The 15,414-nt window shown below is 31.6% G+C and overlaps 1 protein-coding gene across 1 annotated transcript in view; it reads right to left on the bottom strand.

The window, feature by feature from the left end:
* The window catches only part of LOC145688051 (inactive phospholipase C-like protein 2), a 662,718-nt gene that overhangs the window by 13,931 nt on the left and 633,373 nt on the right, over positions 1-15,414 (bottom strand). Inside the window, exons 17-19 of the mRNA XM_081761756.1 lie at positions 12,326-12,511; positions 3,313-3,627; positions 1,832-2,070 (exon numbers count right to left, since the gene is read on the bottom strand). Coding sequence (XP_081617882.1) covers positions 1,832-2,070; positions 3,313-3,627; positions 12,326-12,511 — 740 coding nt within the window. The remainder of the gene's footprint in view (positions 1-1,831; positions 2,071-3,312; positions 3,628-12,325; positions 12,512-15,414) is intronic.

Consider the following 15,414-nt stretch of genomic DNA (forward strand, 5'->3'; position numbering starts at 1 on the left):
ACACCATACACATTTTAATCAACAAATACAGAAGCAATGCAAATGTCAACTTTTAAAGAATAGGAACTTAATGTTTCAAGGGAGGAACTAATTGATAAAGTTGCTTTCATGTGCATTGTACATTAAGAAATTTCACAAGTACGTCAGTAAGAAAGGTAGCATTTCATTTTTTTTTAGTTTAGAACACATTCATATTTAAAAAAAATGGTAACTACTAAAAACTAGTACCTTTATTGTGTTTTAATAAAAGAACATTATTTAAATTACTTATATATATATTCAATAATGTACTCATTATATTTTCACATATAATTATATATCTATCTATTTAATTTGTTTTTTATAGAATATTAATGTTCTTTACATAACTCTCATAAACGACTTTTATTTATATTTAGTTCATAAATCTCTAATTGATGTCAGCAGTTTATTTGTCCACTCTTAACTGTCATAAAATATTTTTACATATACATATATATTTATATATACGTATTTAACAACGATTTTCAACTACGATCCACATTTAGTCAATAATTTCTGGAGTGACTAGCATCTTTTTAACAGCACACTTAAGACAGCATTCATATTTTTTAAAGTCTTTTCTTGAAAAGAAAATGAAGAATGAGGAACAATATTTACAACACTGATGTCATCTCATGAAACACTTTCTGGAATATCACACATATTCAAAAGAATATTAATATCACAATCGTCGAGTATGAAAGACTATTCTACCTTTGTACACAATGTAATGTCTCTTACCTTATATATCTTTATATTATATTATATATAAAATGGAAAGTACGGTTTATTTTTTACATAAGCTGCATAGAATTTCAGTAATACCAAGATCTTTTTTGATTGTTCTAATGTTAATAGGAGCACTTCGCTTTGTTTAAGAAAAAAGGAGTCATGTTCCTTCCAATGTTAAAACATTCAAGCATTCACTCAATACAAGTATCACAAAACAAGTATTAAAAAAATCAGTAATGGAAAAAGGGAGAGTTTAGGGAAATAAGAAAAGAAAAAAAAAAAACAATTAGCATCCAATTATGGGTGTGAGTATTAAAAGTTTGCCAACTGGAATGTTAAGACCAGAGAGAAAGAAATATAGAACAAAACGCAAAAATCACTTGCAAAATTCAACACTGATTAACACACGCACACTCTTGCACAAAGTAATACCTGTGGATATTTGGTAGTAATGTATTTAGATTTCAAAAAAATCTTGTTCTTCGATCGTCTAATTATCTATAATTACGTCAAACATCTGTCGAAATAGTGATACGTGGTACTGGAAAGCGCCGAGAGTGCCTCCTTGGGTGAAAAAAAGTTTTTTGTACACATTTTGTATACACATTATTGTTCTCCAAATACATAATATTTCTTTAATTATTAAAATAATCTGGTACCAAAATACAATTACTTATTTTTATTCGTTTATAACATATTATATTTTGAACCAAAAGAAGAGTACAGAATCTTATGGCAACGATCTTAATAAGAAAATGAATTAACATATTTATTATTATATACATATAGACAGCTTCGTTAAAAAATATTTTCCACATTTAATGGCAGAAAGATTATTTTTCAACTACGGAATTTACCACCATATATTCTACGCCGACAAGGCACAATCGACATACAAATATGTTCCCGTATTTGTGTGTGTGTAATACCTTAAATTACACTTTTTTAAAAATATTTTCCAATATTAAAAAAAAAAAGTTTATTATGGTTTAAATCGAACTACTTCTTTTCAAAATTTAAAGTTTCAGACACCCAAGAATTAGATCTTGTACTGTTTGTTGGGGAGATTCTTACATACCCCAAACTTCCTTGCTCGATATTTGAATTTGACTTCTTCAGAATGCTCTTTGGTTTGATGTCGTTTGCTGGGCTAAGCGGTACAGGAGAAGTTGGACTTCTACCTTGAGTTGCTAGTGATGGAATTGCGTCTGCGCTCGGTCGTTTCGACAACAGATTCAATTTTCGATGACTTCGACTAGTGCTTGGAGACCTTTCTTTACTATTATAATTTCCTACTGTGGAAGCCGAACTATGAACCTGAAATGAAATACAAACAGTTTTATGGATACTATAGTTTTATACAGCGTATTAATCAGAAGAATGTAGAGTTTCATAACTCAATAAAGCAGCTGTTTACTACCGTACAGGGAAATAACCTGACCTACATCGTTAGAGGGCAGATCTACAAGTTTAAATCTACTAGGTAGTAAAATTCTTGCCATTTCCAACGAAGTATGTAGAGTTGAACAGTGTATAGACTGCCGTAAACGTATTTAAAAACGTGGATACAGTGGTATGTAAATTGTGTCTTTAATGAAAGAGATAGTATTACGTCGAATCTGCAAAATAGGGCACTAAGGAAATGGTTATACTCTTCTACAGGACAGTTAGAATGCACTGTCGTGCTAAGTCAATAGTTAAGAAACATAAATTATAGCTGTTTTACACAGAAGTTCATATACTTGTCGCCCCTTCTCCACTTGGAAGTAGAATTTTCGAAAACGGTGGAACAAGTGTTCGATTGTTTTAAATGAGGAGCTTATATACCGAGTTTCGTCTCCCTAAACCTATTTTGGCGTTAATTTTTAACACCTCCCCTACCCTTAAAAGACACATTGTAATCAAACTTGTATAATGAAAACCCAGTACAAGGTATGTATTAATTACATCCCAAAACACATTTCAAACAGTTTAACTGTATGGATTATAAAAATTGTCCCCTCTCTTTCCCCTTAGAAGCTGAATTTTCGAAAATAATTGGACACATGCCCAATTATTTTAATGGGAAGTATATATACCAACTTTCATCCTCCTAACTTAAGAAGCATCTGAGATATTCTATTTTTGACATATATTTTAAACCACATTTTCCCCTTTGAAACCCTCCTCCTGCCGTACGTACAGTTTGAGCAGAGATACATACTCGTATATTCCAAAAATTCTTCTCAAACGTGCGAATTTTTTATGCGGTACAAACAAACAATGTATAAACTTAATTCGTGGACTGTAGTTCATGTTATAAATGGTGAAAATGAAATAAGCGAAGCGGTATAATACAAATTACGTGTGCAATAAGCCAGACATTGATTGAGAAAAATGGGAGAACTATCACTGTCTCAAAACAGTAGAAACAATAAAATATACGTTTCAATTACAGGATTATACTTCAAAACTTACATCAACACCAATATTATGTGTTCGAAATTCTCATTAGAAACATAAATACATACATATATTACAACATAGCTTTATATACATAAAACACACTGATAAACGTACCTGAGCAATTGCTTGTTTACATTCCTTTGTACAAGACTGTATAAGATCAATTTGACCTCGTAGGATCCGTACATTCCAAGTGTAGTTTTCGTGAACACGATTGTATTTCTTTCCCTTGATTCCCGCTTGGTTACATAAGTTTTGAAGATCTTCATAGTAATCTAATAACGTTGCCAATTTTGCGTTCATTTGTTCCAGTAACCTATCACCATTGTCAACCATGTATTGGAGTTCTACTAAAGTTCTCTCAAACGTAACAATAGCTCGATGAAGATGAGGTGGCATATTGTTGGCTTCTACTTTCAAAACAGGGAACTGCAATGCACAAGTAATAATAATAATAATAATAATAATAATAATAATAATAATAATAATAATAATAATAATAATAATAATAATAATAATAATAATAATAATAATAATGATAATAATAATAATATATTGAAATATATAGCAATAAAGGGTGGCCCAATAGTAGGTATATAGCCCTGCATTAATGTAAGCCCTACATTTTACTTAAGATAGTGCGTTTATTTGCTTCAGTTTGTTCTGAGTTTAAGATATAAATGAAAATAAATGAATTACGAACAAATAATACAGAAACTAAGTCAATATTTGTACTGATAACAATGATTAAATGATGTAAAGGCCATGAGCCAATAAGTACGGACTATATACCTGATGTTGGACCACTATGTGTAATATACTGTAATAATGCTAAAAAAAAAAAAAAAAAAAAAAAAAAAGTATAATAAACTAGCGCAAGTTGAAACGCGGTAATACTGTAGTTCACTGTTTAGACATTGTTAATTCTGAAAGCTAAGATTACCTTTACGTATTAAGAGTTACATCCACTCTTTATTGAATTACTGTCAATATCAACTAAAAGATATGTATATAATCTATATATCCTATCCTAACTATATATAAAACTACATGAGCTGACATAAATTATTAAGCACTTCCTGTAGGGCTACAAAGATTAAATTTGGCATGATTGTAACTTTCCGGGACTAACCTACAGGAAAATTGCCAAAAGCGAGATGAAAAATTTCCCCATGTTATTTAAATGGGCCTTTTTTTTTTTTTGGACTTATAATGTCATATTAAGGTACTTAGAATTGGATTAAAAACTTGAAATTCGGTCTGCTTGTACGTTTTCTTAGCAGTACCTAAGTAAATCGGTAAAATAAAAAAAAAAATCCAACTTTGAGTGGTTTTGTAGAGAACTGAAAAATCTTTCCCATGTTATTTACATGGGACACCTTTTACACCCCCAAATTATTGAGCAGACGCCATACTAGAACCACATTTTTTCCTGGTCTCCGATGGAAAGTCTTCTAACATTGGTGGAAATTTATTCCTTAGTAAGTCGACATATCGGGAATCTATTATGCCTTCAATGAAAAACTGCTCTATGGTATGTTGGTACATTATTCAATACTACATATTTAAGCTTCACAGACACTGTCTTTTCACTTGACGCAGCCAGGGGATTGTCGACAGACCAATAATGCGTTTCGGAATTCTAACCAAATTCGCCATAGACTAACAACGTGTTGGCTTTTTCTTTCTTCGAAAATAGTATCCTCTGAAACAAATCCATCATTTCGCTGAACTCTTACATCTAGTGACGAGGACGTCCCAATATTCTATGAAACACACACTCAACCCGAACCATACCATGGACAGCATCGTTTGCCTTATCATGTCTGGTCTGTACTTGTACTGTTGAGAGAGGCATTAGCACTTGTCCTCGTTTTGTTTTCGACGATAACTCTTGGTGTATTTGAACTAGATGCCTATAAAAAAACACTATTGACATTTCTGCCATTTCACTTCCCTTTACATGATGTTCCAAGGCATTGTTCCATTTAAAACCAGTTGAGAATGGTCGAAGAGCATCGCCAGAACGAACTCAAAAAGATTGTTTTTTTTCGAAATTTATATGAAATTGAATATTAAATTTATTTGATTAAATTCAATAGGTAATGCACTTATATATTTGAAACCTGAGTATAAGGGAATCTATTGAATTACCTATATTGAGCTGTCACTTTTCACCCATAGATATAACCAGTAGCATCCGGTTACTATTTGGTACTAAAATGTTCACCATTCTCTTAGGTATTGATCAATACCATCTCTCTATAGCTTATGGCTCCCGAGACATGGCCCCATAAATCTCCAAAAATCGGCCATTTTTTGGCCAATATCTCGGGAACGGTAAGAGTGACGCGAAAAATTCCATTACTTTCTCAGATAGTTTTTGATGCTCTATCGAATGGAGGACTCAAAAATGAAAAGAAAAAATCGCAAATAACAGACAGACACACACACACACACATAGGGAATTCAGTAACAAATTTTTCAAGTTCGTTGATTATATATACACTTTTACCATTCGACTACGTTTTCCTGTTTTGTTATTGGCTGCAAATATCAGTCCTTCTATACATTAGATGCATGCGAAAACAGCACATCAACTATATATTCCATTTTCGGCCTATTGGCTATGTAATTTTTAGGTGAATCACTCTGTATGCATGTATGCTTACATGTTTGTTTAGAATGTAAACGAGAAACTAAGTGAAAGCACTCAACTTTTAACTTTCAACCGGCTCGTCGATAAAGTGTAGAAGTGAAATAAGAGAAGAAACATGCAAACTACCTAAAAATGACAAAGGACCTTTCTCTTTAAAATTAATTTTCTTATGTTACACGACTTTGTCGGCGAGTCATTCGAGTTTTGAAAGTTGTTCTAAGAAAGTCTTGGTCCATTCCTTATTGTTTGTCTTAAAAGGAATATTTGTGAAATCTTCAAGTGTGTAATAAGTAATTAATTTTTTAATATATGTGGTGGTTGATTTGCTAACCAAACGTTAATGAGATATACATATTTTAATATAGTGTTATAACGTGTTAGTAATATGTTACTCAATTAAATTCTTTTCTAATCCTATCTAATATTTTCATTGGATTTTGGTAGGATTTCCGACACTATATAATGAACATTCCGTACTAGACAGTATTGTTTTGCTCTTGTACATATCATGCCAGAAATCCTACAACACGTTGAAAAGTATTTTTTAATATTTATTTGTGTACGTAGTAATTTGAATTTTAATGTGCTAATTGCTTACAATAGTTATGCAGAAACTATAAAATATATGTTTTTAGTAATTGTGTTTTTGTGTTTTTAGTAATTGTGTGAAAAATTACCTAGCATAGGTTTATCAAAAGATTTTGTCCGTGTATAAAAGGAAAATTTTAATTATTTACTTATTCAGTTAAAAGTTGTAATAATAACGTAACTATATCATATTTCAGCATTAAAAATAATAGTAATGGCAAAATAATTTTTAATAGTGTTAAAAATAATAATGTAAGTTAGTGTATACTAAATAGAATTAGTAAATGAAGCGCATATAGTATTGTTATATAAATTTATCTGATATATATATATATATATATTATAAATTTACAACTTGTCCCAATCGTCTTCGAAAAAGCCCCATATCCGTTTATATAACCATGGATCAACTTTTCATTATGAAAGACATTATTACAACTCATTAGATAAAGCATTTAGCGAAAGCCCTTTCTAATCAATTTTGAATTATCCTGTAGTTATTTAAGTGATTGGTGTTTTCCCAACTCACTTCCAGTAAACATTGATGCGAAAAATGACGATGCCCAAAGTCGAATTGTAAGCTTCAAGTTAATTTTAGTGTATTATCAAAGTTTCATATGGTAATTTGCGACTAGTGTTCAACAACTACATTAAATATTATGCAGTTATAAAAATAGTGGACTAGGGTTCTTGGAGTTTTTTTCCATAACTAAGAAAAACACTTTCTTTCCCTACGGCCGCCTATATAACACTAGTTTTTATAGCCTTACAAAATCAGTGAAATTTGCTCCTAATTTAGTGACTTTTCCTCTCTCTTCAGATCTGGTACTGTAAGAAATGAAAATCTGTAGTTTGAACTAGGGATGCCTCCTGCTGTGTCCGAATTTCATGGAAAAGAACAAGTTTTGTGAGGAAAAGTCTTTTGTGAGGCATAGTTTTCGCAATGGCTACCATTTAACCGTACTAAAAACCAAAGTAAAACCACCTTTGTCTTAAGATGCTTTACACCAACATGGTTTCTCTATAAAAGTTGTTGATTTTCCCATGATCTTGTCCCTAATGTATCAGTCGGAATTGCTTGCCATTTGAAATATTCGGTTTCCCAGAGTCCATGATAAAGGATCTAGGGGCAAGCAGAATGTTCCATTCAATCGTTTCTCTGCCATTTTGTTGTCTGACATTTTGTTTAATCCTTTTATATCTAACCTTTTGTATTTTGCATATACTTCCGAGTTAGAGAAATGCATATGTATCTATGTATCTGTGTAAGCAAACTATAACAGTACAATAATAGTTCGCATACTTTGGTTCCAAATTTTTCCTCTTATCTTCCGCTTCAAAAATGTAGGGAAAATATGGGAAGGGGTGGAGATTTTAATTCTTGGTTCTCTTTCTGTATAAAATATTATCTTTGTTTCTATTTTATGCATATAACTAGCCTCCGGCTAGCAGGGGCTCTGCCCCCAGACCCCCGAGTTTGCTCGGCCCTCGCATTTCTTATCTATCGCCCTTTGCATCAACAATAAATTTCGTGAACTTGCTCTTCATATTTCCTGAATCTGCTCATCCGGGGGCTTCACCCACACACATTGTTTTTGCTCGGCCTACGGCCTCGTTCGTACCTCTTGAATCCACAATTCTATCGTTTCTTTTCCTATTTCAACTATATAAAAGATAAGATTTTGTACCCCAAGAAAACGCCCATTTAAATAACATAGGAATTTTTTCATCCCCCTTTAGACCCCTAAAAAATTAAAAATATTCACTTTTGGCAATATTCCTGTCACTTAGTTCTGGAAGGCAATAATCATGCCAAATTTCATCATTCTAATCATCCCAGAAGTGCCTGAACATTTTGGGGTGTAGAAGAAGACGTCCCATATAAATAACATGGGAAAGATTTTTCAGTTCCCCATAAAGCTTCTCTATGGTTAGAAATTTTTATTTGATGATGATTCACTTAAGTAGCGCTAACGAAAACGTACAAGCATACTGAATTTGAAGTTTTTATTCCAATTCTAAGTACCTAAAACATGAGATTATAGGTCCAAAAAAGGCCCATTTAAATAACATGGAGTAATTCTTCATCCCCTCTTTAGACCCCTAAAAATTAAAAGTATTGATTTTTGGGAATTTTCCTGTGGGTTTGTCCAGAAAAGCTCCAATCATGTCAAATTTAATCGTTGTAGCCTACAGGAAGTGCTCAATAATTTCGAGGTGCAAAATGTGTCCCATATAACATGGGAAAGATTTTTCAGTTCTCTATTAAACCTACAATCATACCGAATTTCAAGTTTTTATCCCAATTCCAAGTACCTAAAACATGAGATTATAAGTCCAAAAAAGATTTTTAAATAGCATAGGGAATTCTTCATCCTCCTTTTAGATCCCTTAAAAATATTTACATTTGGCAATTTTCCTGTAGGTTAGTCCCGAAAAGCTACAATCATGAAATACTTCAACTTTCCACGTCAACTGGAAGTATCTTTTTATTTTATGTCACTTCATGTAGTTAGGATATATATGTTCGTAATAGAAATATCTTACTCAATAACACATTCTGACCATAGATGCACACATCGAATTTTGAGATATAACTTTTCGTTTACATCACATTTCTATAATTTTATGTATAACCTGAGATATGATACCGCTTGAAATAAAGCAGATATGTAGTCATGAGCAAAAGTTCTTCTCGATATTGATAACAGTTTTCTCTTACGATAACCAGATAGTAAATTAACTGAGTTCTGTTATTTTTTTTTGCATAGGATACTACATATATGTATGTCAAAGTGTGTTGAAGTGTATGTCAAAGTGTGTGGCATGGTTGAGCAATTAATATTATTTGACTGACGATGTCAGTCATGTGTTCAAACGTTACGTATTCTGCTAGGGATACACAATTTCGAATAGAACTCTGACTAGTGGTCCAAATGTCACGCAATAATAGGCCATGTTTTTTATAACACCGTTTTTCTTTTCTAATAGTTTAACGTCTCTGCTGTTCCATAAGGTCGTAAAACATTATTAGTTATTGGAAACGAATCTCACGTAAAATGTGGATGATTTCTGTTGGTACATTTTCAGAATGGTAAAAGTAATATATAATTCTGGATACTAGTATTGAATAGAGAGGAAAATAAAGATAAAGGAGTTAAAGAATTCGTGGCCAAGGTCTCATATTTATAAATTTGTCTTTATCCAAAAACATATGAAAATATGTCAGAGTAACGTAACTTATTTCTACCTTATTTAAATCAGCACCTGCAAAGTGTCACACAATCAGCTACTTTGATAAAATGTATGTTTCTGATAGGATAAAGTTACTAAAACGAAACTTTGTCTCAACATAGTTCATAAAATAACCGACGATATGAAGTGTTTTACCAAAAAAGAGGGAATAAGCATATAAGACTTCCATCTGGCCAATCCTCTATCACAAAAGCAAGACACCTTACACATCAAACATTTTCGTTTTTTATTATTATTATTATTATTATTATTATTATTTATTTATTTATTTAACAGGATTCTTTTCAATACTAAACCTAGTGCAAGAGAAATTCTGAAAAATGACTTCGGATTCACTGAAAAGAAATTTTATAGTTATAGTTGCCTTCCTACTTATGATTATTTTAAAATGTTGTAAGTGTTAAAAGGAATATACGTATTCTATACTCGATGAAATGAACAATGCAATTATTACATATCTTAACTATATATTAGACTACATGAACTGACACAAATTAAAGGGTTACTTCCGGTTGACATGGAAAGCTGACATTTGACATGATTGTAGCTTTCGGGGACTAACCGACAGGAAAATTGCCAAAAGTGAATATTTTTAATTTTTAGATGGTTTAAACGCGGGATGAAGAATTTCCCCATGCTATTTATATGGTCTTTTTTGGACATATAATCTCATATTTCAGGTACTTGGGGTTAGAATAAAAACTTTAAATTCGGTATGTTTTTACATTCTCGTGAGAATTACCTAAGTAAATAAGTAAAAATAAAAATTTCCAACTTTAGAGTGGTTTTACGGGAAACTGAAAAATCTGCCCCATGTTATTTATATGGGACGTCTTCTATACCACAAAATGTTTTGGCACTTTTGGTATGATTAGACTGATGAAATTTAGCATGATTGTAGCCTTCCGAGACTAATCGACAGGAAAATTGCCAAAAGTGAATATTTTTTTGCTTTTAAGGGCTCTAAAGTGGGAATGAAGAAATTCCCATGTTATTTAAATGGGTTTAACTATGTGTTAAAATAGGAAAATAAATTTGAAATTTCGTAGAATTGTGGATTTAGGAGGTGCGAGGCCATAGGCTGAGCAAAGGCGAAGGTGTGAGGGCGAAGCCCCTAGCTGGGCAAATTCAGGAAATATGAAGAGCAAATGCACGAAATTCATTGTTGATAAAAAGGCTGATATATTATAAGAGATGCGAGGCCGTAGGCTGAGCCAACGCGGGGGTCTGGGGCGTAGCCCCCTGCTAGCCAAAGGCTAGTCTGATATATAAAATTGAAAGTGACTATTTCCGTGACTTTCCACCCGACCGATCTCGATCAAATTTTCAACATGGATGAGCTTTGCGCCTCGCATGGATTTTATATTTCACTTTGACGGTAGAACTTCAGGAGGGGGAGGGGGAATATATATATATATAAATGATCGAAAATGACTGATATTAGTGTCGATTATATAGTTTTCGGGGTCCTCAAGACGAACAGTGACACTTCTGATGACTTTTAAATCCAAATTCAGACCCCATTCTCTTTATGTTCAAAATAAAACGTATTCCCCCCGTGCGAAGAAAGTTCTGCTAGTTATTATATATATATCTGCTAGTTACTATATATATATATATATATATATATATATATATATATATATATATCCGGTGTTCTAAAAATGCTATATGATGCTATAACCTCCGGTGCCTCCTTTAGACGCTACGGGGAATCAAAAACTTCACTACAAGGCAATGTCATAGATTAAATTGGAACTATTAGCATTGCCCCACGAATCAATCCAGGAGTTACATCGATTGTTATGCTAATAAGTGATGCTAATGTCAGCTTCTAAAGACTTTAATTGCCAACTGGAATCAATTGATGTGACTACTTAATGAATTAGTAGATGCACTCTATAGTTTATTATCTGCGACGTGTCCACATAGTGCAATTCGCACCTCCAGATGAGAACCCGAAACGTATACAGTTATAGATATTCGCTTTATTTTGACTTATAGAATAGGGCTCTGTAGCCCATTGGTGCCGTTTTATAGATCATCTGCATATATATATATAGATCATTTGAGAAGATTCAAAATTAGGCAAATGCAATTTTGTTGACTACTGATCAAGATCATCATTAATGAGGGAGAACGGGGAAGGTCTCCTTTACAAAACTTCAGAAATTCTTAATTATTGGGAAATTCAAATTCCCTTCATTAGTAATGTTTTAATTTTGATATTTGAATACGGTACTAATATTTTTTTTTTTAATTCTATGCACAATTTTCCTTTTCTTTCATTTTCTCGAAGATAATTCCTACCACACAAAAAGAAGGGCGGTTTACAAGGTTGAAAATCAACATCATAGATTACTTACCTTTTGGAATTAAACCTCTTTCTGTACATTACTTTCGGTTCTAATATTCCTTTCGAAGTATATGAAAATGGCAATATCCCTTTCTACAATAGCCTTATGCCAGTAATAATTAATAATTATTGAAAAAAAAATTACGATAAAAAAAACATAGAATTTACCTTGATTTTGCAAGACTAAGAAAGTAAGTATTAACAATAATAATAATAATAATTTCAGAGAAAATACCTATTATGACATTCACATTATCACCTATACTCACCCCATCTTGGTCATGAATAGCAAACGACTGAATTTGTGAACTTGCTGATAACCTTTGTAACAAGACACGAAGGCACTGCTTCATATTAGCTGCTTCATTAAGACCACACTCGGTACGTAAATCTTCCATGGCACACTCTGCGTCATGACGAACTTTCATAGCTTCTAGCATTCCTGGAGTCACAGCCTGCAAACGTTTTAGTGAAGAAAACATTAACAAACAAATTGCATAAATGCCTAAAATTAGAACATATATATATATATATATAAGGAAAGGAATATTTATGATACACAACGAAGTATTAAATTAACATCGCGAATTCTAAGGAAATCAAGTGAAATTGGCTTAAAAAAAAAAAAAAAAAAAAAAAGCAACTATGGTCCATTTCTGACAATTGGCTGTTATGGAGATCCCTACTTCTCACTACTTCTTTCTTTCACTAGAAAAAGCAAGTTGTGGCTCTGACTGCATTTGTTTTGCGAGACCAAGCAAAATGTGCTTACTGGAATGAAAAAGGAGTGTAACTGAGAGTGACATTGAGTAGACAATCTGAAATAAAATACTACAATATTATAGTTAAGTATAAGTCGTAAAGATGACGTAAATATAAATCAGTATAAAAGTTTTATGGAATGAGTACGAAAAAAAAAAACGAATGCATACAAGAATTTTATCTTCATGCATAGTCAATAATAAAAAAGTCATCAAAGAAAGTTAAATAAATAAATAATTTAAGCAGAAAATTTCTGAAAGAAATGTATGGACACACACACACACACACACACACACACATATATATATATATATATATATATATATATATATATATATATATATATATATATATATATAGAGAGAGAGAGAGAGAGAGAGAGAGAGAGAAATAAAACAGTAATGCATCCACAAATACTCTTTTCTCTTTTTCTTCTTTCTCTCATCTCTATAAAAGGTTTTGTTAGCTTGAAAAAAATGATATAAATATTATATAGTTATTTTGGAACAAAACTGTCACTTTCCACTACCTGAAGGAAAATATTATTGTAATCAGAAACAATTAGGCAACTACATGTAGTATTCCAAACCCAATGATGGAAAAAGAATGTTGACATTTAACATTTATAAACTTGAATATAAAGAACAATGAAACAATCACTTGCATGGAACACATAATAATAATAATAATAATAATAATAATAATAATAATAATAATAATAATAATAATAATAATAATAATAATCTACTATTAAAAATTGTTCAAGTTTCGGTATTGCGTAAAATAATACGGCCATCATTGATTTTATTTAGCAAATCTGTGTTATAAGTATACATTGCATTTATAACATCTCTTATCAACCACAACTTCTTACGCCTCAAATTATCGTTTAATTACACATTTGCTCCATAATAGCTATTAAATATTTTTAATATTATTATTATTATTATTACTATTTAATTTCACTAAGATCAAATCCCAACTTCAGTGACCCAAAACTTGAGAACCAAAAGCCTGCACATAGTAGAATATATTTCACACTTTAATATTTGCCAAATAAAACTTGAAATGTGTTTCAGAATTAAATGGAAATAAATACTCATATAACACTAGAAACAAAAAAAAAAAAAAAAAAAAAAAAATCATCTCCATATGCTTCCTGATAATACATCATTATATGTACAAGGTCCGAGATACGGCAATTAGAATATATAATAAATTACCAACCAACATTAAAGCAGTAGAGAATGTGGGAAAATTTAGAAATCTAGTCAAACAATTTCTGATATCTCATTGCTTTTATTCGGTAATTGAATAGCTAAATTAGAGAATGTATATAGTGTGAATAAGATTATAATTTGTGTAGTATATGAAAATACGGTTAATCATTTTTACTAGTAGCAATGTTGTAAATGTGTACGATGTAGAGATTAAGATAATTTGTAACCATAACGAATCCGAATCATACGTATAGTATGTAGTCTTGTACTTAATATACGAAAAAGGATGAAAATACAAATACATAATATTTCTGATGAACACTAAGCTTCTTAAGGACTACCACAATGCGAAATTTAATCAAGAACGTATGAGTTTCGTAGATCGCATACTCATTTATTAAACTATTGTCCGTGATTGTACTTTTAGTTCATTACTCTTCAATATGAATTACAAAGGATAGTGAAACGAAACTTTGGATATTTGAAAATTCATTTTATGATTAACTGACTAATCATTTATCTGTAAAAACTGTTTTGTAATTCTGTCTTTGAATTTGTTTCCATTTATCAAAGTCAATTCGTTATACAAGTCATCGTGCATTGACAAACATGATAAGAGAAGTATATTCCTGTAGGTACATGTACACTCATGTCCAAAATGATTGTCGCATATCTATAACTGTCTTCTTGTAAGAATATAATTTGATAATGATTTTGCGGGGTACTTTTAATACTGGTACTATGTGTATAATCGGGAAATGTATATTTGTGGTAAATTTCATAGGAAAAGAATTATAAATACGAAAATTAGAATGAGTAAAACAAAATGTTGCTAAATGGAGAATAAAGTTTTACTATCGTTTTATTGTTCTTATTTACTGCTCTTTAGACATGAAATTTGCTACGTACATGTCTTTACCTATTATACACATGCTAACATGATAAAAAAAATACCGGGCGAATTCGTTATCAAATTATATTCCTACAACAACATATTTATAGACAGGCGACAATAAGTTTGGACATGAGTGTACCTACAGGACTATTTCGCTACGAGAGGAGTAAGTGCATAACCTGAGCATTAGTTGAAGAACAAAATGATTTCCTAAGTTGTGGGATAACGACGCTAGACTACAGAAACAAGAGGACCCTCTACCCAACCGTCGATCCGACATGAGCATTAAAACTATATTTAATAGTTGTACTGCAGTGTATCATCTACAGAACTTTTATTATACAAACATCTATAATTATGACGCATGTGCTCACTTCATATTTGTCAATGCCCAGTCACGATACGGTACTTGGAACAATTTTACAGACACGAATAAACATAAATTACACGCATTAAAGTCATTCCTCGAAACTCGATTCCT

This window comes from Thermobia domestica, chromosome 6 (assembly GCF_964235325.1).
Source record: "Thermobia domestica chromosome 6, izTheDome1.hap1.1, whole genome shotgun sequence".
NCBI classification, from domain to species: domain Eukaryota; kingdom Metazoa; phylum Arthropoda; class Insecta; order Zygentoma; family Lepismatidae; genus Thermobia; species Thermobia domestica.